This window comes from Gallus gallus, chromosome Z, assembly GCF_016699485.2.
Source record: "Gallus gallus isolate bGalGal1 chromosome Z, bGalGal1.mat.broiler.GRCg7b, whole genome shotgun sequence".
NCBI lineage: Eukaryota > Metazoa > Chordata > Aves > Galliformes > Phasianidae > Gallus > Gallus gallus.
This window is the reverse complement of record NC_052572.1, coordinates 12,172,315-12,199,880: the sequence shown is the minus strand read 5'-3', so window position 1 is coordinate 12,199,880 and position 27,566 is coordinate 12,172,315. Positions and strand designations below refer to the sequence as shown.

At 35.4% G+C, this 27,566-nt stretch overlaps 1 protein-coding gene across 4 annotated transcripts in view; it reads right to left on the bottom strand.

The window, feature by feature from the left end:
• Positions 1 to 27,566, bottom strand: part of WDR70 (WD repeat domain 70) — a 137,395-nt gene that overhangs the window by 53,871 nt on the left and 55,958 nt on the right. For 3 of the 4 annotated variants that reach the window (XM_040655603.2, XM_015277332.4, NM_001195002.2), the window contains exon 10: positions 4,097 to 4,271. In XM_040655603.2, the coding sequence (XP_040511537.1) occupies positions 4,097 to 4,271 (175 nt within the window). Of the gene's footprint in view, positions 1 to 2,646; positions 4,272 to 27,566 lie in introns of those variants that run through there. The other variant, NM_001031450.2, reaches the window with a different exon arrangement.

Below are 27,566 nucleotides of genomic sequence, written 5' to 3'. Positions count from 1 at the left end.
TTTGCCAGATACTTCTCAATGTCTCAGAACATTTAAATTAAGAGTGTTCTAATGTGTTATGATATGATCGACTATTTCACACTATTGTTTCCACTACTCATTGGAAGTTTGAAGGAAGTTATTTTTTATGTCCTTTGAAGCTGTTATTTTAAGCCAAGCTGACAGTGTTCATAATATTTCAAACAAGCTGACAGATAGTTCTGCTAATGTGCACTGTAAATGCACATGTACGTGAACCTTAAAGAAAAACCATGCACTGGCTAAATAACATACATGAGAAAATAATACAGATTTATGATAAAATGAAAAAACCCTCAGAGGCAGGTGATTATAATGGATCATGATCATGCTGAGGAAGTTTGGAGAAAGGCAAGGCAGAGCTGGAATACATTTGGCTAAATTCAGCATTAGCGAGTTACCAGGGTCAGTGTAATGAAACACACTAAAAAAATACTGTTCCTCAAGAAGCATTTTTACTCTCACTACATACAGCTGGGAGATTTGGAATTGCACCAGAAAAATGGCAGAAGTGGAAAACTGAATGAAATGCTCATGGTGTGTGTTACTACTCAGAGCTATGAAAGAAAACTGATCCTACGCTGAAGTCCTGCTCTGAACACTGCAACAAAATTTAACAATTGGCAAATATCTATAGGGTTCTAGGTGCTTCAGGAAATGACTGAAAGCAAACATAAATTCTCTCGCCCTTGTTGAAATTAATTTAAAATAAATTGAAATTATTATTTAACCACATTAATCTGGACTGAATTCTACACTGAGAAGTAAATATAAACAATGTCACACTGGTGATGGGAAAGACACTGTTATAAAATTTATTTTAACTGCAGTGCTCCAGGGTTTACAAACAATAACTACCATCCAAATCCTGCTCAATACTCTGAGTCAGTCTGCATCATGCAGACACTTCTACTACCAGTATTTCAACTGATTAAGTACTCCCAAGATGCTACCACATATCAGCAGGATTCCTGTAAAGTTATCAAGCCAGGTTTGGAGCAGATAATAAACCTACAACCAGAAGTCAGAAACTATGGGTAAAGTGGCAAGAAAAAAATTCTGTGAGTTCATGCAGCTTCTATCAGCTCGTATACAGGCATGGGCTTTGCAAACCACTAGAGCGGCTTGCTACCAGCACTGAAGTCTGCCTGCCGCTGCTCAGGCCAGGGAACTGAGTGCCCCTTCTGCTCTAAGAAAGATTAGATTCTCCTTCCTAGCAGGGAGAGCCATTTTTACTCTCAGTACTGTTGTTTTCATCATCCTCCTCCTGTGGGAAAGCATATACCTTATGTTTTCACTGTGGCGAAGAGAAACTTCCTTCTTTATGAATTTGCCTCTGTTCTGTAGGAGTTCTTACCCTTTTCAGCATCTTAAGGAATATAGCTGGAGTCAACTAACAGTGAGTCAACTAACAGAACAGAATTAAGTCTGTCTAGAAACCTTCACAGACACCAATTTAACAGACACTACGAACTGTATCTATGGTGAGTTACAACATCTGGTAACAACACCTTCTGGATTTAGTTTCTGCCATTGCCACCACATGCAGGAACAGTGGTTTCAACAGCAGTACTGAAATGCTCTTTGTATTTGTGCTTAAATGTGAAAACAAATTCAAAGAGTCAAAACAAGTCTTTATTGTATCAGCTCTGGTGTAACAATACAGTGAAAAAAGCGAAATCAAACTTGAAACATGAAATCTGTCCTTCTTTTTGCTGAGAATGCGCCAGATATGTAGACTAAAATAATGATGCCAGATTGTTCCTAACTGAACAAGGATAAGAAACGATGACAACTATTCTCTGCTTTGAAACACCAATGATTTTTGATTGAGACTCCATTGACTTCTCAATAATTCACAGCTTCAATTATTTTCTTGCATCTTCTATAGTGGCTTGTACCCCAAAAAGTGCACTACTTTCTCATAACTGAACATTTTCATGTGCGCCTTTGTGAGCATCTCTGCATCCTATCAGGCTAGTAAGCGCTCTCACTACTCCTCTGCAGGGGTCTGGGTTCTTTGTATATCCTAGTTTGTGCATGTATTCTTTCTTTTTTTTCACCTCTTATTTCTCCCTCCCCACTCCCCCCCCCCCGTAATGTAAAATGAAGACCTATTTAAATCATTTTTTTCAATAAGATATGTTCCAAAACATCCGATGTTAACTATACACAGAGATTTTCAGTGGGTATCAACCACTTCATATAAGAATTCCGCTTAAAAAAAAACCAGTTTACACAGCTCCTTTGCATGAAAGTCTAGCACATTTCTTAGTGACACCAAGAAAAGTGAAGGCAAAAATTCTTTTAAGCTTTAAAAACACAAATTCAAGAACACTATCAACTTCGTTTCCACTAGGAAATCGCCTTAGTCTTGCACTGGTACACAGAGGTCACCCACTGGAAATTGCACAAGATGCACAGGATATGTCTTTAAATTATTCATAATCACCTTAAACTGCACTCAATCAGCATTGCAATATGTCACATTATAGACACACTAAAGTTCAAAAGGAAAAGCACATGAAAAAGCAGACTACCAAGACCACTATTGTTAAAACTACACCAGAAAGCTTAATATTTCAATACTGTATATGTTAAAATAAACAACATACACAGGTGATGAAAGCCAGTCTCTGAAAAATTTATTATTCTGCTAGAACAAGTTTACACTTAGGATGAATTCTCAAGCTTCATGCCATTAGGAAGTTTTACTGGGTTTATAGTGGAAATAAAAACAGAAATAAAAATAGATGACAATCCAAAAATACAGACTGTACTTTGAATATGATCAACAGACTTTCTTTTTCTTACATCTATACATTTCCTTTGCCACCAACAATCAAATTTCATTCAACCTTTTTGAAGGGTTCCCTAAATTGTCTAGTTGTTTTTTTTAAATTAAAAGTTTTGAAAGGTGAATTTGAACAGATTAATGTAACTGGTATTATTTCAATGTTATTTCCCTAAAGCCACTCTTTTGCAACTGTACAATTTTCAAAGATTTATGATGCCAGTTTGATTCTAAGGGCTTTTTCCTTCCCTTATGCCTGTCCCAGAATTCCTCCATATTCTTACTTTGCCTTTCAAACTTTACCATCATTTCATTTTCTCCTCCTATGCATGCCGTAAGTATGCATTTTCCCACTGAAATTAAATGGACTGGGAATGAGTTCCTTGGGTAAGATGGGCATACAGGTGGTATTTACTCAATAATTTAAGTAGTAAAGTTCAGATTGGCGAATTTGTGCTCCACATTCCAAAATACCCTTGGGAGTAGAGTGGTTTGTAACTGCACAAACCAATGAAGAGCAATGATGTTCTCAACTTCCAAATTGTTCTAAACTAGCAGTAAGAGTTATGTATGCAAAGAATGCAGACACCTATGAAAAGAAGAAATTACGAATTGAGTATATTTCATAATTTTTCATAGCTACAGAATTGGAAATAGTTCCAATTTTGACTCCTTATGATCACATTTCACTTCCATAAATTGCTCAAATTTCTCTCTGTACTGAATTCGCACTTTGGACAATATATAACATCGGGTATCTAATGCACAGTGCTATCCTTATCCTCACACACTTGGATGATAGTCTCCTCTGCCTATCATCTGAATAACTGATTTCAGCATGGATATTTGTGAGTGACTGTCTAATGTATCCAACATCTCAAATGAAATATAGAAGCATATTAATTGAATAAAAACAATGAAGTTTTTTTTCTGAAGGCACTGCATCTTAATTGAATAATATTTTAAATGTATATATCACAGAATCACAGATTGTCAGGGATTGGAAGTGACCTCAAAAGATTATCTAGTGCAGGAACACCTAGAACAGGTCACACAGGAATGCGTGATCAGTGTTTATCATTTTTCTAAAACAGACAGCCAAGAGTTTCCTCAGTGTTGAATTGCAGCACGCTGAAGAGTGTGTTGTAAAGAGCTGGGAAACGTTACCATTGAATTATTTAGTTTTCAGGAGGAGGAAAAATATAGAATACCAAAACTATTTTCATCAGTTGCAGTACTATACACATTAGAGTTTAATATTATTATTGTGTATATGTGACTTACACTCATATTCCTATCCCAGATCTGGATGGAGCCATCTTGACAGCCAGCTGCAATAAGTTTACCATCTCTGCTGTATGTGCAAGTTGTAGGAATGACTCGTTTGCCTTGAGCTGATCGTGGTTTAAATACACTTTTGTGCTTCTTCTCATTGTTAACATCCCATGTTCTCACAGTTCTGCAAAGAAATTAAAATAAGATGCAGTTACTGGATATGAAGTAATAATTTTTATTATCTGACTTCTTTACTCAGTATAAATATTATATAATATTATTGAAATAAAAGTCCTAATGGCAAAGTAGCATTTAAAATATAGCATGGCAGTCATGAAACTTACAAGGTAAGACACCTTCCCAAATAAAATACATCGTATTCACTGATAAGCCATGAGGGTTAAAAAAAAAATCTTCTTTCCCAAGCTCTGAAACCAATTACTATTCTCAGCTGCATACTTTGATGAATGATGATGCCATTTTTTTGTTTTCTAGAAGCTTTTTTTTTTTTTAGTTCAAATATGTACGGCCCTGAAAATCTTTGTCTCAGCCACCTTATACAAGATCATTTATAAACTGCAGAGTTTTATCACTGAAATAATTAATGTGGCAAAACACCTCTTACCCTTCTAACTAGGGCATTCCTCCTCCTATGTTTTCCTAATCAAATAAATAAAACTATGTTTTTTAAATGTCAGTTCTTCTAATTCATAAGCAGAGAAAACATAACAGGACAAGTTATAGCATATTTTTACAGAAAAAATCAAATAATGGTGAAGAAATAAAAGCTCACTCTGTGTTACAAGAAGTTTACTGAAATACACCCTTCTTGCTGGAATGTATATTTCAACTACTGTTATCCACAGGTAACTAGCTTAAGCCAGGCAGTGGAATTCTGAAGTCCCTTCCACCTGAATTATGCTATTCTAACAATTCAACTCTAACAGTAAGTACATAAAATTATTTCCTACTGGAGAAACAAGCGATGGTTAAAACAAAGGTATTACATAACCTGTGACATCACTGGAAACCAGGAATAAAAAAGCATTTAAAATCCCTTACAAGAATGAAGGCTTCGGGAATCAGGCATACATGCTTATAGAAATTGTACCGAAGAGATTCTTTTAGTTGCTCTGGCATAGCAACATCTGACAAACCCTCTGTTTAACTCCAGTATTGCAGACTGGGTGGTTATTCTTCAGTCTTTCCTTTATTTTTAAAAGGCAATATAATTATTAACTGCAATATTATTGTAGATCTGTTCTACTTATCCTGTATGTCTTCATTTCCGGTTTCAAATACTTATTTATATGATATTGTTTTTTTTTAAGTTGAGCTCTTCTCACATGATTAACAAAATACATCCTTTTTCTTCTTAATGGAAAAATATCTGCCTGGATCTTCAGTGTTTCTTAGATACATAAAAACATCCAAATAAGAGAGAACTAAAACACTGAGATACAGGTGGACTCTTTAAACTGTCTTAGATACAAATGTTCTCTGTCCATTTAATATGCAGAGTTCTTTCCAGATAAAAATTCAAAACTCTTCTGGCATCTAATGCAGAGAAGAGTTTCAGCATTTGGCAAAGGAAGTAAGAACATTAATTTAGAAAGAAAGAAATCACTAAGTTCACAGGACAACTCATTTGTTTAGACTATACAAACACTGCCTGTGATCCAACACTGGTCTCTAACAAAGCAAATACCACTTTAACAAGGCAGCCATTTTTCCAGAACCAGACAAGACAATGTGGCACAACATTAGCAGCTTCCATCAGAGCTACAAGATAGGCTACAAAGCTGACATCTGTAATTCTAGGATAAAACAGACAAGAAAACCAGACAGAAATAGCTCATGGAGTTATTTATAATTGCACTTTCAATGACAGTAATCAGGCATCTAAAACCTGAAATAGAATGAATCTCATACAGTTCGTAATAAAGTCAAGATCATTCTCATTTTAAAAAGTTTCAAAATCTGATATCTGCAAAACATCATTTTATTGTTCTATCTGGGGCTTTAGCATAAGACATTTAAGTGCGCTGTGTTTTGTTTGAAGTTTTTGGTTTGTTTTGAGTGGGTTGGTTTTTTTGTTTGTTTTTGTTGTTGTTTATTGCTTTAAGGAAACACTGCGTTACAAACTCATTTTGCAGGGTCACATAAAGAAACCTGTACTGCTGTATGGAACAAGTTGCCATTCTGGGAGGTACTCAAAACCTGACTGGGCATAGCCATGCTAGGTGATCCTTCCCTGAATTATGATGGTTGAACTAGTTTTGAACAGAAGGGTAGGATTACACCATCTTCAGAGGTTCTTTCCATCCTTTACCATTACACGATTCTGAGATTTCTCTTTTCCTCTCCATGCTTTATCAACAATTACCTTGCCATTCCACCGTTCAACAGGCACCCACACACTTTATCCCAATGACATATTTACTCCAAACCTGTTTATTTTTCCAATTCCTCTCCCTCCTCTCTCCATCCGTTCCTTCAAAAATCTCACTTGAACATTCTGTACCTCCAGCTCCTCTCCCCCTCTGTCTAACTCCTGCTGGAAGCCAACTTTCAGCTACTTCCTGAGTTAGCATTCTCACTTTTCAGATGGTTTACCGAATAACCTGGTTACACACAGAGAAGTTTAATGCCTGTGTCTCCTTATTTGCTGTTCTGAGATTCCTCAGAAGCATCTCAGTTTAAATTCCATAACCATTCTCTGATAATCCCTCATCATACTAATTCTTTACTCCTGTTACAGAAACACATCTTTTCTTTTGAAACCTTCAGTCTTCCACCTTTTTAGGGCTGAATAACCTAAAGTTACTGAGGTTTTGACTGAGCTCCATAAAGATTGTTCAGACTTCATTGATTTCATCTTTCAACTGATAAATAAAAAAATGAAGTAACACTTCTACAGTTCTCTCCCATACATAATGTATGACACATTAAAAAAAAAAAAAAAAAATTGATCCCTAAATCAACTGCAGTAGTAGCAAGTCAGAAGAAAAACATAAGGTTCTTGAACTGCTGCTTCCACTGTAGACAGTTGGTCACACTCCTCCACATCTGAATTACGTGCCCTGTTAGAAATGCCCTCACAGCCTATAAAATGTTCATTGCCCCCTCCACGTTTAACGTCCCCGCACTGAACATGTTTATTGCTGCCTTGATGTTATTGAATCTAACTACAAAACTAAAATAAGTCTTTTTTAAAAAATAATCTAGATATTAAACATATCAATAACTCCCAGAAAGAGCCTTTAGCTTTTGAGCTAAGACACTTTTATCTCTTCTTTCAAGTCAGATCATGTAAGCATTTTTGTTCTTTACAGAAATATTTCCAGGTTTTATTTTAAAACTGAACGTCATATCGAAAAACGTAATACAGTGAACAAAATTTCTTCTTACCACATGAATCAATCTGCCCCCAGTATCTGACTGTACCACCACCGATCACAAAACCAAGTGTCTACAATATACATGTTTTATGTGTTCTCTAAAACTGGTGATGGTCTGGGACTCCAAAGAGACACTTTCACTGCTGCATTGCATAGTCTGAGTATGACGTACACTAATTAGTTCTGACATTCCATTTTTACTCTCCATGCTCTGTCAATAACGATCTCAGCGTCCTGTCTTTCAACAGGCACTTTGATGCTTTGCCCCTCTGTACTGTTTACTCTTGAAACTTATTTGAGTCTTTTTCCAGTCCCTTTCCCTCACGACATCTAATCCTTCTCAGAATTTAACTCCTCCAGTTCTAGCTAGAAGAAAAGACAGTTCTAGCTGGAAGCAAGGAATGAAGCTCAGAAATCCAAATAATTTACCTTTAGGGAGCATGTCTTTAAAGTGGCAATATGGCAAACAAATAATAACTGATACTACTTCTATATTTTCTCTCCCTTCCTGCTTTTGACATTCAGTTCACTACGCCATAGCACAGCAAATTCAGAGATAGCACGGAATTCTATGATTTGGAATGATTTTGCGTTAGTGGCTTTTTTGTTATTGTAGTTGTTTTTTTTTTTCCTTGCTTTTTGTTTGCTTGTTTGTTTTGTTTTTACAGAATATTTTGGACCATTTATGCCTTTATCTCCTACTCAGACATAAAATAATAACTGAGATAGCATTATCGAAGTCCCATATTCCCTTCCTACTCTATCTCAGGTCCAATTCAATATTTATATTGATACTAAAAAAATAAATCACCATTGGATTCAATTAGATCGATACTACGAGATTCCGAAGGGTCTAAAAAGCCTCTTATTATTTCCTTAGGCCTAAAATAACAGTAGGCTGAAATAATAGTACTGATGTACACTATGTTGCAGTGCTAGCAGAAGTATAACACTAATATTTATCTGTTGATGGCTATAACCAAGTTATTTTTGAATTCCATTGAAAACAAAAGGAGAACATTTCCTGAATGTGTTTCTTAGTCCCTGCCCATTTCCCTTCTTCAAAATGTTCAACGACAGTTTGTCATTTAGTGAAAGCAACATGCATGGAAAGATGTTTTTTAAACCATTTCTCCAACAGATAACACTTATTTCATCACAGCTGATTTTTATATACTGAACAATATGCACAGTCACAAATCTTTTTATTTCATAAATTTATTTTCAGAGAAAACTTCCGTGAAATTGGCTCCACATACATAAGTTTAAACTTAACTTTTTAAATGGTGTATTCCACATCTGCAAAACAGATTTTGTAAAAGTTTTTATATTTGCCAAGAGCAATTCAAAGTAACTTAGAAAAGGATGGGAATGTTCTTTTGGAAAGGTAATGTGGATATTTTCCTGACCACTGAGAAGTTAAATGATCCATACTTAAATAAACAACTAATTTAATTACTGGGATCTTTCTTTTTCTCTTCCTTTTTTTTTTTTTTCTTTTAATATTTCTCTTCCCACGAGTGTTTTTTTCTCTTTTTTTTCCCTAATATTTTTCTAATGCTATGACTTAGTCAAAATTTCTAGTATAATTAGTTATTGAGTATGTTGCTGTATTACGTGTACTATTAAAGGTGTTTACGTAGCTTCATAACCCAGCGTGCAACCATGGAAAATTTATCTAAGTCCTGATTCATCAAACCATTCCAGATTCTAAAATTACGTTAACAGTCTACAGAAATTCATAGAATGAACCAATTTGAACATTAAAAATCTGTCATGTCAAATTCCAGTGAGCATCTCTACCTATCCTATCTTCAACACTTCCACTGGAATGCAAGTCTCACTTGTACAATACTGAACATTACCAGGACTGCTCAGAAAGTAGCACCTTCTCTTTTATTATGTTGGCTCAGGATGTCTGACAGAGGTGGATGTTGGTGGTATGGCAGTAGAGGTTGAACTTTCCCACCAGTCTTCCATTACATGTTGTTGCCACGTGACAGACGGCAGCAGACAGGAAGTCTGACAAAATGCCACTGACATGGAAGTGCAGATGAAGCAAAGGTGCATCACTGAATTCCTCCACGCCAAAAACATGGCACTCATTGACAGTCATCAAGGTTTGCTGAATGCTTATGGAGACCAAACAGCGGATGTGAGCACTGTTTCAGTTTCCGTGGAAATAAATCAGAGGCATTGCTTTTGGAGCAATCTAAGTATTATCATTTAATGTTAAAATTATTTCATGTAGTGTATCTTTTATCAAACCAAAAGTTTGACACAGCAGAATGCATTACTTCTACAAATACGGAGAAGGTTTTACGCTGTACAACTAGTAACTATGTTTTAATGCCTGTCTTTGTCGTAAAATAAAATGCCTACCTTTGTGACGAAGTTTGTCTAAAAAGGCTACCTTGGAAAGCTATTAGATACTTTAAAGCCACCATATAAATATTGCTGCTGTGGAATTTACTTGCAGAACACAGATTGCCAAGTCAAATTCTCAGTGATAAAAAATACATTTAAAAAAATCATGGAATCACTGAATCACTTGCAATGAATAGGGATACCTACAGCCAGATCAAGTTGCTCAGAGCCCCATCCAACCTGGTCTTAAATGTCTCCAGAACATTCAAGAATGAGTGTTAAAGAAAGATCATTTACAACAAAAGCCACTGTTCCTAAAGCAAGGTTTTTGTCATCTTTTTTAATGATGTACAAAAACTATCACTGAATTCCTCCAGCAAAAAGGCAAACACAGAACATGGTGAAAAACAAACTAAAGCAGGATATATAAAAAGAACAGAAAAAGAAGAAATAGCTGAAATGTCCTGTTATAATGCACTTTGTATATAGGTCAGTACAAGAACATGTGAGCAAGAAAACTTTGAATATTATACTCTCTTTGCCCTCTCTCAGTGAAACTAAGTTAGTTTTCTGTTAACGAAATGGAACACAATGAAGGTTAAACCACCTGCCAGACACTGAATAAAATGCATACACAATCAGATGATGAAATACTGAGAAACTTTCCGAACTTGCTTGGCAGAAAAGCTTCTACATAAGCCACCAGCAGATGAACACAGTTAAAATAATTTAAACCAGAGTATTAGAAAAGCCATATACAATGTAAGAGAAATCATAAAAAGAAAGAATCTGCCAAGAAAATAGGCACAACTTCAAAATTAATACAAAATTTTCAGCTTGCTACTTAAATGATCTCTAAATGTAAAAACAAACAAACAAACAAACAAACAAAAAAAAAAACAGGAAATTTAAGATAAAACATTTTACCAGAATAAAAACATTATTCTTGTGATATGCAGCAAGTAGTAATTATGAAATTGTAATTTTCTGTATTTCCAAATAAAATTGGTAGCCCTTTTGTACTAAAATTGATAGTCTAGATCTTCTGTAATCATTTACAAAATTGCAGCTAAGTTATAATTACTATGTGGAGCATGGTTGTGGTGGAAATAGATTCAAACCTAATAAGAATGAATGGGAATTATTTCCATTGTCCAGTTTGAATGAATTAAAAAAGAAACTAAAAATTGGAATGACACATAAGTGTGCCTGTGTGCATGGTAAGCAGACCCTCAGAATTACTAAGCAAAAGTCCTGCAGCAGGCCAGTATATGCAAGGTTTGATGAAAACTGTGCTTGAGCAGAAGGAGAAGAACTGATTATGGATGAGCAGTAATTGGGTCAAGGAATCAGAATTCCTTCTGGAGACTGAAGATGGGCAAAGGCGGAAAGAGATGAATGCGGTGAGGAAATTAAAAGCAAGGAATTGAAAGACTAGAAAAAGTAAGGTAAAATGAAATATGTGATGAGAGTACATTACAAAAGACCAGAAGGTCTTGGAAGAGCATGGGTACTGTGGGTAAAGGAATGGTGGAGACAGAGAACTCTGAAGAAGAATCAAGAACCGTAAGAATTTAAAGACAATACTGCTCTCCAGCAGAGTCTAGTATATTCAAGTCTAAAACACTCTTTGCTGTCTGCTGAATAGAATTCCCCAGTTACAGCTGCTCCTGTGAAGATGACAATGTACTTATCTTATTCCTTTAGCACTAAAAGACTCAAGTTTATGTAGTTACTTGGATGTCTGATGTCAAACATGCTATTATGTGAGTGGTCTTATATTCTTTGAAATATATATACTTAAATCTTGATAATACACTAAATCTTCCATATGAATAATTTAAAAAATAAGGTTGAAAAGTCAAGTTTCTTTAAAAGGAACTGAAGTTCTTACATCAAACTTTTGTAAAGCCATCAATTAAGCAGGTCTACCATATTCAGTGTATAATCTCAGAAGCATTGGGCAATTCCGAGTGCAAATTTAAGCAAAGGAAGTGGTTCTTCAAGTAGATAAGCTACTGCATCATAATGTATTCTGAGGATTCTTAGGTATTTAAAATTAGACAAAATCAGTAGAGATTTTAGCAATTAATTTTGTGCCTGTCAATTCTTTATATGTAAAATTGAATATCCTTACTGTTTACACTGTTGCATAGCTAAACTGTTTGCTTGTACTGTAGCAAGGAATGTCACGTGAGAGCCCATGTCTCTGTCTTCAGAGAAGAGATGGGGTAAGAAGAAATAGAAGGTAAGACCACAGAATTCTGAACTTGTTCAAAACACGGAAGCTATAGTTCTCACCTAGCAAACTATTGATTTATTTTAACCTCATTGTTCATGAATATGTACTTTTAATGTTTCTACTTTTTTTTTTAACTTGAGAACATAACAATATTGTTTTAAAATATTTTAAACTCTTGTCAAATGCACAGAATCACAATCATAACATGAGACCAGTGAAAGACATCCCCAAATGCATTTTAAAGGATAATTTGTGTTATTAAAAAAAAAAGGCAAAACTACCTCATGCCAAATTTTGCATGACTGCTTCTAAGTCAGCTGTGCAGCACATTAACAGGAGGAAAACAATAGTAGCAATTACTAGCAAGTTATGGCCTATGATCACTTCTGGACAAGAAACTGTCCAACGGATACATTCAGAAACAAAGGTTACCCACCACTGCGCCCATGCAACCCTTTTCGGGGCAAAACATGTACATAGGGTAAAGAAATTGGCAGAATACTTGACAATAGGATGTCTTAGTACTGGCATAAGTCTGTTTTCATTAAAAAACCAAACACACAAATTTACCAGATTGAGTCATTTCTGTGTTTTCCCGTATTAGACAAAAGAACAAACTAAAACTACAAAGAGTCATTCTTCAAAAAGGCAAACAAATTTCCTAGAAATAAGCTGTGAAGCTACCACAAACTCTACTGATTTAGTACTGACACCATCCAAGCAGAGCTTAGATTTGAAAAACTGCCCTTCTCACTCAGTCATTCAGCCTCTCTGTTCCCAAAGGTTACCAACAGCTAATTCAGCCCTAGACCATGCACTGGCAAACAAGGATACTGCACTTAAGGAGACCTTTCCACTGTTTCATAATTTGCACTACATTTGAAAAGGACCCACAGAGAACGTAAGTAAGTGAAGTGTAAGTGTAAAAACAATACATGCTCCAAATTTTAAAATCAGGACAGCAATGCCAGTAAGCACGCAATAATGTATTTGCACATGAATTATGTATTTATTTCACGTATTACTTTTTAAGGATCAGTCCAAGACAAGGGAAAACTATCTTGTGGAATTTCACACACACAATCGAGTTAATTTTTACATCTTTGAAACCTGAAAATCCCAGAGCTTTAACCAGTATTTGCAGCTCATCAAAACAATCCATTCAAAATTCTATCAATCTCAGTAGTGACAGGTGACAGAAGCTAGATGCATAAATCACATTAGCAGAGAGAAGGAATAACAAAATACAACACAAGAAATAATTTATATTATAACTGTAGGCAGATTGCATTTACCAACTATCACCACCAGTCATCAAATCAAAGCACAAGAAAAAGAATTCTGTCACATAAATGGAAGTTTTCATAATGGATCATCAAAGAAATTCTAAGATTCTACTCTAGACTTCTTTTTTCTTGTGAATTGCCACTGAACTATATTATGCAATTCAAAATTCAAATAAATACTTCGTTCCAGTCTTTAACTTCAAAGACACTGAAATTTCGAGTGCTTGAAATTAAATCAGTGAGTTTCAGCTGAGACCTAAATTGCAGTTTTATTTTCTGTAAACATTGTCTTCACAGATTTTTTTCAAGAGTCTCAAATCTTTAAAATACACCGAAAATTGTATTTGTTTTCTTTTATCAGATTTGTTTTGCTAAATGTATGGATAACTCAAAATAGTTACTTATAATCAAAGTATTCTTACCTAATAACCAGCAGATAAAAAATACATTACACATAATAAATCTTTTCTACTAAGTCATGAGGATATCAGCAGTCTGCTTTCAATGTAATTACTATCCTGGAAGACAGTATAACATGTTAAAATTCAGATCATATACAGAATGATGGAAGTTCCAGAGGAAAAGAAATGAAAGACATAAAATTTTGTTTAAAAACAAACAAAACAAGCCACCAATACTATGTGTCTTTTCCATTAAATGTTACTGGCAAGGAAAAATATACTAGTTCCAACAAAGTTACTAATGCTTAGTGGGTTTTTCCTCATATGAAAACAAATAGTCTGAACCCAAATAAACTAAAATCCTGGTTAACTTCAGGAAAAACAAGTATGATTTTTTAAATGAGAATATATAAATAGCAAAAATTTAAAAAGCAAGAAAGAATGTAACAGTGAAGAAAACGACACTAAAATTACACTAAAAATGGAAAAGCTACAGATATTAACTAAGTTAAATGCTGGACAGAAAGCAGTCAAGGAATAGCAGAAGGTGTGCAGGTATGCAGTAATTATTCAAATAAGAATGCATACATCTAATGCAGAAGGACTAGCATTCCACATATTCAGTGCTGCTTAGAATCAAATGCTGCTGGAAAACCCAGAACGGTGATTACATTTAGAGTACAGGATCATCGTCCAAGGAAAAACAAAACAAAACAGCTCCAAGAACCAATGCACAAGAGTAAATTACATAAAAGAACAGTGATGTTAAAAAAAGCTTTAGATGTCACTGAATGGAGAATACACTCCACTGAGCACAGTCTTAACTATATTCAAATTCCGCAGGTGAAAAATTGGAAGGCAAATCACTGAGGCATTAAAAAAAAGAAAAACAGCAGTCTCCAGAACATTACCTAGACTCTCAAAAGAGTGACACAGAGAAAAACCTCTTCACATTATGAAAATGTACATCAAATTAAAGGCATATAGTGAAAGTGGGTTGTAGAGCTCATTAAGTAATCAATAATAATTAATGCAGATGTTCCAAACTCTGCAGGGTATGATGGTTTTCTCCTTGAGTAATTTTTCTCAAAATAGATACAATGCATTTAAGTTATTTGACAAATCTCATTCCCTAGTCCATGGTACAGACAAAAACTGAACACGCTCACTGTGCCTGAATCCCATGTAAACCTTTCTTCTTTCTCAGGACATTCCTACAATGCTGAATATATTTGATTGTATTAATGATGAGTATATGGACAACGAGTATGCCCTAAGGTAAAAAAAAAAAAAAGCTTGTTAAGGACTTTCTGCTGGTACTGGCAGCTGATTTGCTTTGTTTCTTCTTGAAACAAACAAATTTGATAAATGAAAAGAGATGATTTTCCTTTGCATTAGCCATTAATCTGGCAATCAATGACTTCTACATCTAAGCATATTACTTCAGTTCAAAACAGCAAAGCACCTATGCAAGTATTCAGAAAATCACCTGTAGGATGGATTAGAGGACAGTCCCCCTAAGATTTTTGAATCCACTGGATAACAAGTTCAGAGATTTTAATAAATTATACTAACTTTTTTAAAAAGAAAAGTGTGTGGTTCTAGTGCTAGACATTTATTTCCTCTGGTGTTCTTTGCAAAGAAGAGTTCCCCTTTCAGCATTTAGACTGCTGCTGAACAATCTGCTAGCTCACAGAGCAGGGGACACACACAGTAACACTGGGAGTAACCCGTCCTCATATGGAGATTAGCATGAACAAGTGAGCACAGACCCAAGACAAGTAAGAAGATCCATGTGAAAGAAAACAGATTTTTAAGAAGGCTAAGTTCGCATAATTGCAGAATTGCCATTCAGCTACTCAGCTGAATTCCCGTATCAGAACTCAATATATGTTTTACTTGCTCAGAGCTTATTCCATACTGGGCTACTTCAAGAACTAAGCACTGGTATTTTCCTGAGAGTATGTAACACTTGGCAAACAACACGAAGTCCTTTATTTATTATCTCTGCAACATCTAACTTTGGCATTATTATTTCTACACAGAACATCAGACAGAATACAGGTATTACGTGGTTGATTTCTGAGACCTGTGACAGTAAGAGGAGTTACAACTTTATGTTGTTTTACAAATGGGGCAAGAATGCATCAACTTAGATCTCATCTCCTATTTAGTCAAGATAAGAACGGGATGTAAATCAATCTCCCTATGGGGTACATCAGATTAAGATCAAAGGGGAAGACTTTCAGTAAAGAGTATCTCCACAGTTCAAGTTACTGTCACCTGCACAAACTGAAATGACTCAAGAGCAGTCTTGCATGATACAGAAAAAGCAGCAAGAGAAAATCACTAAGAAAACAGGATGCTCTCTAAAAAGCTGATTAGTCATGGCTATAAAAGAGTTATCATTTGGATCACAAATTCTCCTCCACCCCAATAAATAATTTTGATTGATACCAACATTCACCAGTGCTCATAATTAAATTAGTAGAAAATCTACTGAAATTTAAATTCAAGTGATTAAGTAATTCTAATATCTCCAAAGCAATACCTCAGCTGATCCTACAGACATCACAATCAGTCTTCACAACAACTTTTACAACTGCCTTAGATCTCTCACAGCCACGGTTCTGCAGGTCCACTAGCAACAAACTGCCAACAAATCAAACAGAGGTAAAAAAATAAAGGTAGCTTATTGTAATTTTTTGAGTCTATCGCTGTTTTTAAAGGTAAATAATCTATTATAAACAATGCGGAGTGTAACTTAGCTGCACAGATTAACTATGAAGTTTGGGCAACAGAAAACCTTAAAAGTGAGTTTATATGTTGTAGCATAATTTCCACAAAAGAAATACGAAAAGCTGCTAAAGATCAGGCCAAAGTGCAGCGCATAAAATCGTAAGTAAATACAAACCTCTGCATTTACCGTACTATCTGAAATACACAAAAAATCCTCATCATAAAAAATCAAAGGAAAACAGCAAATTTTGTAGGGAAGATGTGTAGTTCTTTACCATAAATCTAAACAATACAGCCCCATGTCAGACTGGATAACCACACAGACAGCCATTTTTACGTAGTCATCACCATCCTCTGCTCACATTGTAATACTGCTGTTCTGCAAAAACCCCTACATTCTTTTCCGCCCCTTGTATAAGGCTGAAAGTCTAAAGCAGAAAGTTAGCAAACAAAAAATCATTAGATTTTATTACTTCTGAGGATGAAAACCAAGGGAATTATTCTCTCTTATCAATAACATTCTCCATCTGGGGAAAATGTTTATTATTGTTTTGCTGGAGTTGAAAATATGTACATTTTAAAATACTAATGGCAAGAGATAAACAACCTGGAAAACATTTTTAGCAAGCTTTTCTTTCCTTAAACAGAGATGACCAGAGAAGAGACTTGTTTCAGAGCCCAAGGAGGTAAAACATCGGTATCTGTAGACTTTCAACATATTCCTTTGTAGTGCGCTAATTTTCTGTCTGCCTTAAGCTCTGAAATTTCCATCTGTTTATAAATTCACCTTTTCATTTACTACACAGTCTTGTGCTGCCTGAGCATCTTGATTTAAGTTGGCCCTGCTGCAAGCAGGGAATTGATCACATCCAAATGTCTTTTTCAGCTTAACTTATTCTGAGACTCCGAGCAACTCAAAAATAGTTTTCTAGAACACATATGAATATTCTTGCATTCCCCACACCTATTTGGATATTCCACAGCAAAAGAGCTTAACTCCATGAAAGTGCTCCTACAGAGGTCAATCAACTAAGAAGAAAATCTCAACTCCATTTTCAGCTAGGTATGTATTCCTACTCATCACTTTTGCTGCTATTCCGATGAATGCAAATGCTCAGCTCTAAACTTTCTTTTTACCTAGAAACGGAGATAAATTTGTATTTCTTTCTTAATTCCGTGAGCAAAAGACAACTTTGGGATGTTTTACGTTTTGTTCCTTCCTACTGTGATAAATGTAGCAATAAAAATTCTCCAAAAATAAGCAATTTCTGGAATTTAGCCATTAATTGTTCTACATTTTTATTTTTGAAATGCAAATATGTTTTCTCTTGAAGCAAGAGCCCTCATTAGCGGATACAAACAGATTCAATTGTTAGTTCAAGACTGAATTCAGTCCTATCACACTTTTTCATCAGTCCTATCACACTTACTTGAGATCTGCTTTTTCTGTGGCTGGTTGCTTAGACTCACAAGTCAATGCTGTTCTCATACAGCCCAGGATAGAAGTTCCTAAGATGTTATTCAGATCCCACAACTGAAAAACACAGACCGTCTTGTTTGAAATTAAATATAGCTGCTGCTGACAAGTCAGTGTCAGAAGCATAACTTTACCTGACTCTCCTAAACAGCCTTTTGGTGAAATGCTGTTAAGTTGTAAACAAAGTTTATAAGGTCGGTTTTATTTCCAAATGGAAGGTGGAGAGGGTGTTTTCATGTCACCTCTGATGGCACATGAACAACTTCACATTCTTAATAATTTCACTGTGTTTAAGCACACAAGATCTGCATATGTCAAACTATCAAAGGAACTACAAATCCTTAATCTATGGTCCATCGTCGCTCTGCAGATTTCCTAGCTTTTCCTGTGTGAATTTGTCTGACTTGCATTATCAGACAGAATGAGCCTACACTGTTCTGCAAAAAAAAAAGTTGGAAGCTCTGGATAACATGAAATCCTGAGTTTATAATTTTCAGAGAAATATACTGATCTACTCTTCGAATCACAAAACCAGATTAGGAGCAGAATCTTGTCAAAAGATCGAAGTAAAATGCTTAAACAAAAAATTGAATCTTCAACAAAGAAACAGTATTTACATGAGCAGAAATATCAACTCCAACTCCACAACATGGAAATTGGAGTTGTGTCTGTATGCATATATACATATATGTGCACATGTACACCTGGATTTTAAAATAAAAACTATTCCATAGGACCTAGGGATCAAGCATAAACCACACTTTCACCGAGACTATACAGCAGCAAGACTTAATAAATGAGAAAAGAAAACACAATTTCAAGTAATATGTTTTGGTCCCCATTTTTTCCTGCAGCAAGAACTTTTTATCCCATTTTAAATCTTCACTTCTTAAGATAGATAAACCATCTGAAACTGTTTGAACACTTTTTATGTAGTAAAAATGTCTGTTGAAAAAGCTCTCAAATGCAAGCTCTTATAAGTGACTGCATTTTTTATTGCAGCAGCTAACATTTTAATCAAGGAAAACTTCAGAAAAATAGTAATATAAACGTACATAGTTTATAAAGACGAAAATAGCTTTGCTAACCCTTTTGTAAACATACAGCTTTCAGCAAGGGCCAGCACAGTCATTATTCAAACTCCTCTTAACCAGGCCTGCTCATTTGCTGTGCTTTCTTAATCAGCTCTGCGCTGAATGTGTCTATAAATAGATAAGTTAATCCAGGAAAAGCCATCCTCACATATTTGGAGTGGACTTCACACCTTTACGCATATCGAGACATAAAGCAAACTGCTATGCCAGTGCAGAGTGTGTTACTAGACATATGCAAGGTAGTGGCAATCTCTTGATGAAAGCATTCCTATATTACAAACAAATCTCTGGAGGTGATTTTTCCAAATACATTTACCTTTGACAAATCTGATGAGATTTTCACAAGAGCAACAGAATATACCCCAACACAATCACAACACTCCCTTTTCCTAACAGTCACCACACTTCTATGCCAAAGGATGAGAAATTAAGCTGTTCCAGAGATAGGAATAAGAAAGAAGTCACCAAAACTTAACAGAATTGAAACATGTAATTCATTTGAAACAGCTGGATTGGTATGGTTGAAATGGAAATAAAAATAAACCAACTCTCTCTGAGTCTGGATATGTTGAACATACAAATCTTCCTATTTAATTTGATATCCTGAAATATTAATTCTGATTCATTTTTTGTCTCATGCAACTTCTCAGAACAAGGTTTTTGATATTCTCCACACTACTTTAATATAGGTATTTAAACACTAATTCAATAGTATACAGGGTGTCTCAAATATCTGTTGAAATTCCATGGGTGTCCAACCTTCTGGGTTGCCTGAGCCACACCGAGCAAACAGGAGTTGTCTTGTGCCACAGACACAAAGGTCGCTCCAAAAGTAATGTCTCCTATTTATTTCCATGAAAACTAGAACTGATATAACACTATTTGATACAGCAAATTCTCAGCTACAAAGCACTATTTTGCAACGTAGTTGCCACCATTAGCTGTGCATTTTTTGCCAGCAATTAACCTACATGCCATGCTCCTAAAAGTCTGCATCAGTGGAGGTGACCCATTGTCAGTATGGCCACTGTTGAAACACAACACCCATCACCTCACTGTGCTCGCATACATGAATGTTTCCATAAGTGTTCGGGAAGCACCAATGAATGTCAGTGGATTCCATTTTTTTACGTGTGAAAGAATTCAATTTCACTTTTGCTTCAATCCCTTGTTCCATGGCAGTGCCTGCAATTCTCAGTGAGCTATCAAGGATTTTTGATGAAATTTTTGATCTCAAGAAATTTTTGAAGAAATTTTACTCTTCTGGTTCTTCATCCTTGAGAACAGTTGGTCACCAGTGTGCGTGCTGCCAAAAAGCGATGATCTGAATAAGGCGTGATTGTGAAGGAAGGGATATTCTCCAGTAAGATGGGGCTTATGAAAGAGTCCTGGTCAGATTTTTGAGTTGAGTGTCTGACTGCAACTCTATACACTCTGTTTGAAAATTCCCAGGTCATGTGCTTACGTCAACTGAAAATGGAGTTGCAAATAGACCAAAAAAAAGATTATCAAAATGGAAAGCACGGCTGTGTATTTTCTGCTACTCACAGGACCGCGTTCAGCCAATGAACCAAAACGCACACAACTCTTTGCTGTGAGTTGAGCAGCACTGCCCAGTGCCCTCCCCACGCCTGACTGTAGCTCAGGCAGCGCTCATTGCACTCCAACATTTGGCCGCTGCGGGGCAGTGGGTGCGCGCCTGGCGCCGGGCTGGGCTGTTCGGTGGGCAGAGCCGCAGGGCTGGAGCTGGGCTGCAGTGCCAGCTGTGCTGGGCTGCATGAGGCCCGATGGCTGGTCATGCTTGGGTTAAACAAAGTTTGTGTGGACGTTATGTTTTACACTGATCATGACTGAGACAATGACTTAAAATCTCTCCAACTGTCAAAGAGAAAAAAAAGATACTGAGAAATTTATTTTTAACTCAAGACCAAGTCCCAAATGTTTAAGCTCCATATTCTCTGTATGTACTTACTCACCTCAATATGGAAACTATTTCCTTGAAGCCATATATTGTTGTTATTTCACCTAGCTCTTACTTTCCTCTTGCTTTGAGGCTTATGAACATAGCATTAGCTACATACACTTGCCAATTAGTTCTAAATAATATCTGCAATAGTTTAAAAGCGCATTCTTCAAGCTAACTACCTTTAAGGTTATTCACAAATGCTCAGTACAAGAAGTAAAACTTGAAGGGCTCACTGGCTGAAATTCTTCCTACTTTAACGCACTGAATATGCATGGAATATTTTATTTCACACAATTACATGCATTTTCACGGCAGGCAGATCTACCACACCTCTGCTGCTTTTGGAAGCCCTGAGTATTTGATATTTTCCCAAGTTCTTTGTAATTGGTCAGCACAAGCATTTCAAGTTTCCACTCAAACCACAAAGGCTCCGAAACAAGGATACAAATAAGCAACTTGTTAAGTATTTAGCTTATTTGGATTTTGAATAAACAGCTATATAGCAACTATATATCTACTTGAAAATCTAAATGGCATCTCCTAAGGCATTATCATCTGCTTGTTTCAATGCTAAATTATTCATTTCATATCAACCTGATGAGGTGGGTCTTAAGAACAAACGACTGCTCGTCTACTTCAGGAAAATGTGAGCGTTTACAAAACTCAGTCCCCTAATTCTACAATAACCTATACCAGAAGGTAAAATATTAATGACATTTAGAACGGAAATAGCTACTTGCCAGTTTTCCCCAAAATATGAAAACCTCTGAAACCAAGCAATAATTCTATTGGTTTTCATGTACAGCTCTTCAAGAGTCTAGTAATGTCACCTAGATTCTTCTAAACATATGTCCTCAGCTCAACAATTAGCCATTCTATAGCCAGTAAAGAGTTAATACTGGATGGCTAGCCCTTGTGTAAATAAGCAGAAGTTATAAAGTACATAAGACATCCTTTGCCTACTTGGAGAAGTTTCTACAGCAACTAACCCCTGGTTATATACTATATGAATGCACTCTAGTCCTTTAAGTTAGTCTGTCTGCATGAAAGTGCTGGAAACACACTGCATTTAAATGGTGATTTTGATTTAGGCTTGAAAAGATAACTATAACACCATGTTCTTATGTTTACAACATACTTGTCCAATGTCCTCAAAAATTAACAATAAATTCCAAAGGAAATGTCACAGACATGTTGAAACAAATCATGAACTTAGGAATATAGAATAAAGTTGATTATCACAGTAATAAAGAAGATATTTAAAAGGAAAAAAAAAAAAAAAACTCTTGAAAAAATTCTAGAATTTTAGCCCCAGAAAACCTCTCTTCAGGTTATTCACTGAAGTTTACAATAAAAAAGCTGACAATAATCAAACAATTACTGCTTATGTGCGTTCCACTAAGAAAAGAGACGGCATCTCTGTACCCGTAATCTGGTTAAATATACATTTAGTTCACTGTGAGTCGCACAACAGAAGGAGCTACAAATGAGTATAAGTAAATTATTTATTTCGAAGGAAGGAATGTATATGGACTAGTAAGCTTATGATAACAAAAGAAGATCTGCATCTTATCTCATCAGAAGTTCAATCACTAAAGACTGAAATGTTTGCAAGTAAGTTTTAAATCATGCCACCAATGAATATATATCTTAATTGTAAACTTCCATTTAAGAAGTTTTCAGTATCATAGATACTACTCAGTTTTGCTCCTTAATCAGATATTTTCTGTCCTGGTGGACTGAATATTTTACAAATGACAGTTATGGAAACATTTCAAGAAAAAGAACCACAAGGTTTCTAAATCAAAAACATTCCCTCTCAAGAGAAATTACTAGTGAATAGCTGAATGATAAAATTAGCTTAAAAATTAGTATTAATGCCATAAAGAGACTGTAAAGCAATCAAAATGGGAATAATTTGGAAATGGCAAGAAGGAAAAAAAAGTAAAAACTCAATGAGGAATTGGTTACTAACACTGTGTAGGCAGACTGATTTTGGAGATCATATACAACCAAAATAATGTTTTATTTTCATTAACGTACTACTAAGAAAGGCAGCAGGTCTGTTTGGCACCAGAATTTAGATGTGGGCAGCTCTGCTACAGTCAAAAGGATTCTGAATGGGCTTCTGCATCGCCTCAAAAAGTTGACTATCAGATACTCAGAGCTCAAGGCCCAAACACTTATCTGTAAGTAACTAAATCACATGCATGAGTTGATCCAATACTTATTTTTCAAATCAGTAATTAAACTACACATGTATCCCAACTCCAGGTTTCTTATCCAATGGTTTCTGAGTTCACTAGTTTATTTGCTAATTAAAGGATAAATTTAATTCACTAATTTTGATGTGAAGACAACAAATGGTAAAAAAAGATATTGCGTTCCTTCTTTAATAATCAGTTTTACAGTCACATCATCTCTGTTGAGAAAAAAAGTAATTTTCTTTTCTATTCAAAACTCGTTATCAGCTTCCAATCACAGGATACAACCACATCTTTCTATAAAAAATTAAACAAATTTAAATGGTGCAAAGTCTATTAATACTCTCTTCAATAGCTAAGTCATATTCAGTTCCTTGAATTTCTATTAAGTGCAAAATCAACCTTTTTCTCTGAAATTTTTCATTTTTACTGTCTTTCAACTTCTTTTTTTAGGCTGTTGTTACTGGAATTAGACTCAACTCAGCTGCAGTCTTAATGATAACTGCTGAGCAAAATACTAACAGAACATCCTTTAATGATGTCATTACTAAAAGTTCATTCTCTGTATACATATTTTTAAAAGATGTGCACCTGTTCTTCAGTACCCTCACAGTCACCACTTATATAGAGTTAACCCAGGATGACTTTCAGGAAATGTGTCCAATTTTGAAAACACTCTTTTCCATGTATGACCTTGCAGGCTCTTGTCTTTTCTCAGTTGACCAATCAACCTGCATTCATTATCAATGACTAATAGTTACTGTTCAGGTTTTAAAATATGCTCTAATTTATAAAAATATAAAAATTATGAATACCGAAATCTTATCAAACTGCATTAAAAACATACTGCTTAAAACCAACAACTGAAAGAAATTAAAGATCACTCATGATTAAGCAATCCAACTTATATGTGCCAAAGGCTGAACATGTATTTACAAAATCAGTCTTTCAAGTTCAAAACAAAACTTAACTGCAATTAATAGAAAAATATCCAACACGTTTGGATTGTAATTTACTGCCTGTAACATACTCATGGCTAAAATGTAACATTTTTAACTAAGTTCGATAAAATAAACAACAGCAGTTTTGCTCACAAAAAAGAATTTTGTATTGCACTTGTGAAATGGGATTTATTAGGCTTAAATGGTATTTTTAGAACTGAAAGTATTTCAGATCAACTAGCATTCAGTGAAACCACAGTTTGAAAAGGCTACCTATGAAATGACACAACTTCAGTCTGCTCCAATTCATGTAATGAAAAACAAAAACTATCCTATGTACAACTTTTCTATTTAAAATATCAGTGGGATTTTATCTAAAAATGTATTTAAATAACATAAGGAAACTGATAAGAGAAACAAATTAAAATTTTATTACACATATAGTGAAACTACCTGCAATTCAAACTGTCAAAAACCCAAAGCAAATATTTTTCTAGAATTTCAGTCTGTAGGATATTAACTATCATTAGTCATTTACTGCATAACTTTAAAACTGATTCAGATTTAAACATGAATGGCGGGGATTTAATTTTATTTTCTTAGACAGAATGCACGTTTATCTTTGTAAGCAAAAGCGCCAAAATAAATTCCTGTCTACCCTACTTTAATTTTTCATTATCAAACAAAAACATTTGAGTTTGCTTTACTAAGGCTATTGTACTTCCATTTATTACTAGAATAACCAGGGAATTCTGATCATTAAAACAAGATGTGTATCTCATGAGAAAATTGTCCTTTAAATTGAGTTAAAGGTTAAAATTAACCCATGAATACTTGAGAGGAAAGAATTTCATCTACATGTAATTAAAGACATAATCATTTTTTCATGGGAGAAAACAGGAAAGGAAATTGCTAGAGTGAAATCCACTTGTGTAACAAAGTCATCACAATGGAAGTGTTTGCTTAAAAATCTATGTATGACTCAAAAAAACAAGGGAAATTTCCTATCAATTTTAAAAATAGCATATTCTTGCCCTCTTCCCTATCTGATATGAAGCTGAGATGATGGAAGTAGTAAAGCTTCCAGCCTCCTGTCATTTTTATCCTGCCAGAAGTTATTTACCCCTCAGATCTGCTAACAAGGCTGCTCAAAATTATTATTCAAACTATCTCAGTCAAAATGAGCCAAGACCAGAAAAGATGTAATAACTAAATAGCTTTTGCAATCTGTCTCATCTTGACAGAAAGAGGTTAGGGAACAATTCCCATGGAAAGCTTACCCATGTAACCTAAGTTTTGCACAATACAAGTTTCAAGTGAAATACTAAGTGTTCTAGGATAAGAAAAGCAAATGCCCTCATTGAAACTATTGCCTTCACATGCTAAGCAAAGAATGCTAATACATTTCGATTGATGGCCTAGCAGAAGACAACTTCCTTGAAAAAGGCTGTTCCTTCTTGCTGTGGTCATTGTATCAATCTAAAAGGAACAAATTGTTTAAAAAGTATTAAAGTACTGTGAATACCTAAATTCTGTGTCTGCTGGATGCACCAAGCCTTTTTCTTTTTCAATTTATACTTTCATCACAAGATTAAAGAAGACACAAAAGAAGAACTTTTAGCACTTCAGCCGTAACAGAATCACAGAGGTAGAAAGGGACCTCAAGAGATGTCTAATCCAACATCCTCCCCCCCCCCAACTAAAGCAGGTACCCTACAGTAGGTCAAATAGGTAGGCACCCAGCCACATCTTGAGTATCTCCATAAGAGACTCCACAACATCTCAGGACACCCTGTTCCAGTGCTCCGTTATCCAAACCATGAAGAAGTTCTTCTTCACGTTAGCATAGAACTTCCTATTTTCAAGTTTTAGGCCATTAATCCTTGCTCTGTCGCTACACAGCACTGAGAAGTGCCTGGCCTCATCCATTTGCCTCCCACCCCCCTTTAGATATTTAGAAAAATACAACAGATCCCCTCTCAGTCTTCTTTTCCTCAGGCTGAACAGACCCAGGTCACTAAGCCTTTTCTCATATGGGAGATGCTCCAAGCTCTTTATCATCTTTGTAGCTCTCTGGTGGACTCCTAGGACATGCATGTTTCTTTTGAACTGGGGAGCCCAGAAGTGGACATGATATTCTAAACATGGCCTCACCAGGGCAGAGTAAAGTGTGACATGCTGGCCACACTCTTTTTAATGCACCCCAGAATACCACTGGCTTTCTTGGCCACCAGGGCACACTGCTGGCTCAAGGTCAACCTCTGTCCACCAGATCACCCAAGTCCTTCTCTGCAGAGCTACTCTTCAGCAGGTCATCCCCTAACCTGTGCTAACTCATGAGGTTATTCCTCCCCAGGTGCAAGAGTCTACACCTGTTCTCATTAAACCTCATAGGGATCCTCCCTGAAAAAAAAACATCTTGATATGAATAAAGGTATTTCATCATATCTGAACTATATCTATTTATGTTATAAACTAATTCTGAAAATATGTCTGAACACCGATGGCTTCCAGGAAAACTGTTTCAGAAATCTTGAGGAAAATATCTCTGACTTCAGAATTTCATCTTTATTTGGAATATTTTGTACGAAGTCTGTGTACATAGGTACTTGAACTAATTTGGTAGAATGTTTATTAATTGCTTTGGGTTTTTTGTTTTTTTTTTTTAATTCCTCTGTAGGGTAGAAGTCCAAGCCATACTACAGCACTGGAGAATTTAGTTTTTTTCACCTTAATATGATTTGCTTTCTCTTCCCTATGAAGCAGTGTGTTACAACTAGATGTACTACAGGGTGACTTTTTAGAAAGTACTAACTTTGGACATCAATACAAATGCTAGATGCTACAGTATGTAACTTGTTTTAAAAAGTAAATCCAGAAACTATACAGAAGTACAAGCCTAAGACTGCAATTAAGTAAATATTTTTTAAATTATTCCCTAGACAAAGACAGAATGCTAGTAATTAGTTTCAAACATGCTTTGCCAACTGGTCTTCAAAATTGTGAAGAAAGGCAGTGCTGAAACCTACATTCTAAGAAAAAGTTTATACAAACACTTTCGTACTGGACTTGGCACTTGTATATGACTGCTCTCTGCTGTTTTCAAAGCAGTCAACTGATAAATATTCATTGTATTTAACAACCATAAAATGACGCTGAATGTGTACTAGTATTAATTAGTAATATTACTAGTTACATTATCCAAAAACTTTCTCCACTACTGTGGTTTGCTTGCTGTTTTTTAACAACTAAAGAGACGGCATATGTAACAAGTTAAATTACCATTTCTTCAAATACATTGTGGAACCATAGAATCATTTGAATTGGAAAGGATCTTTTGAGGTCATCTAGTCTAACTCCC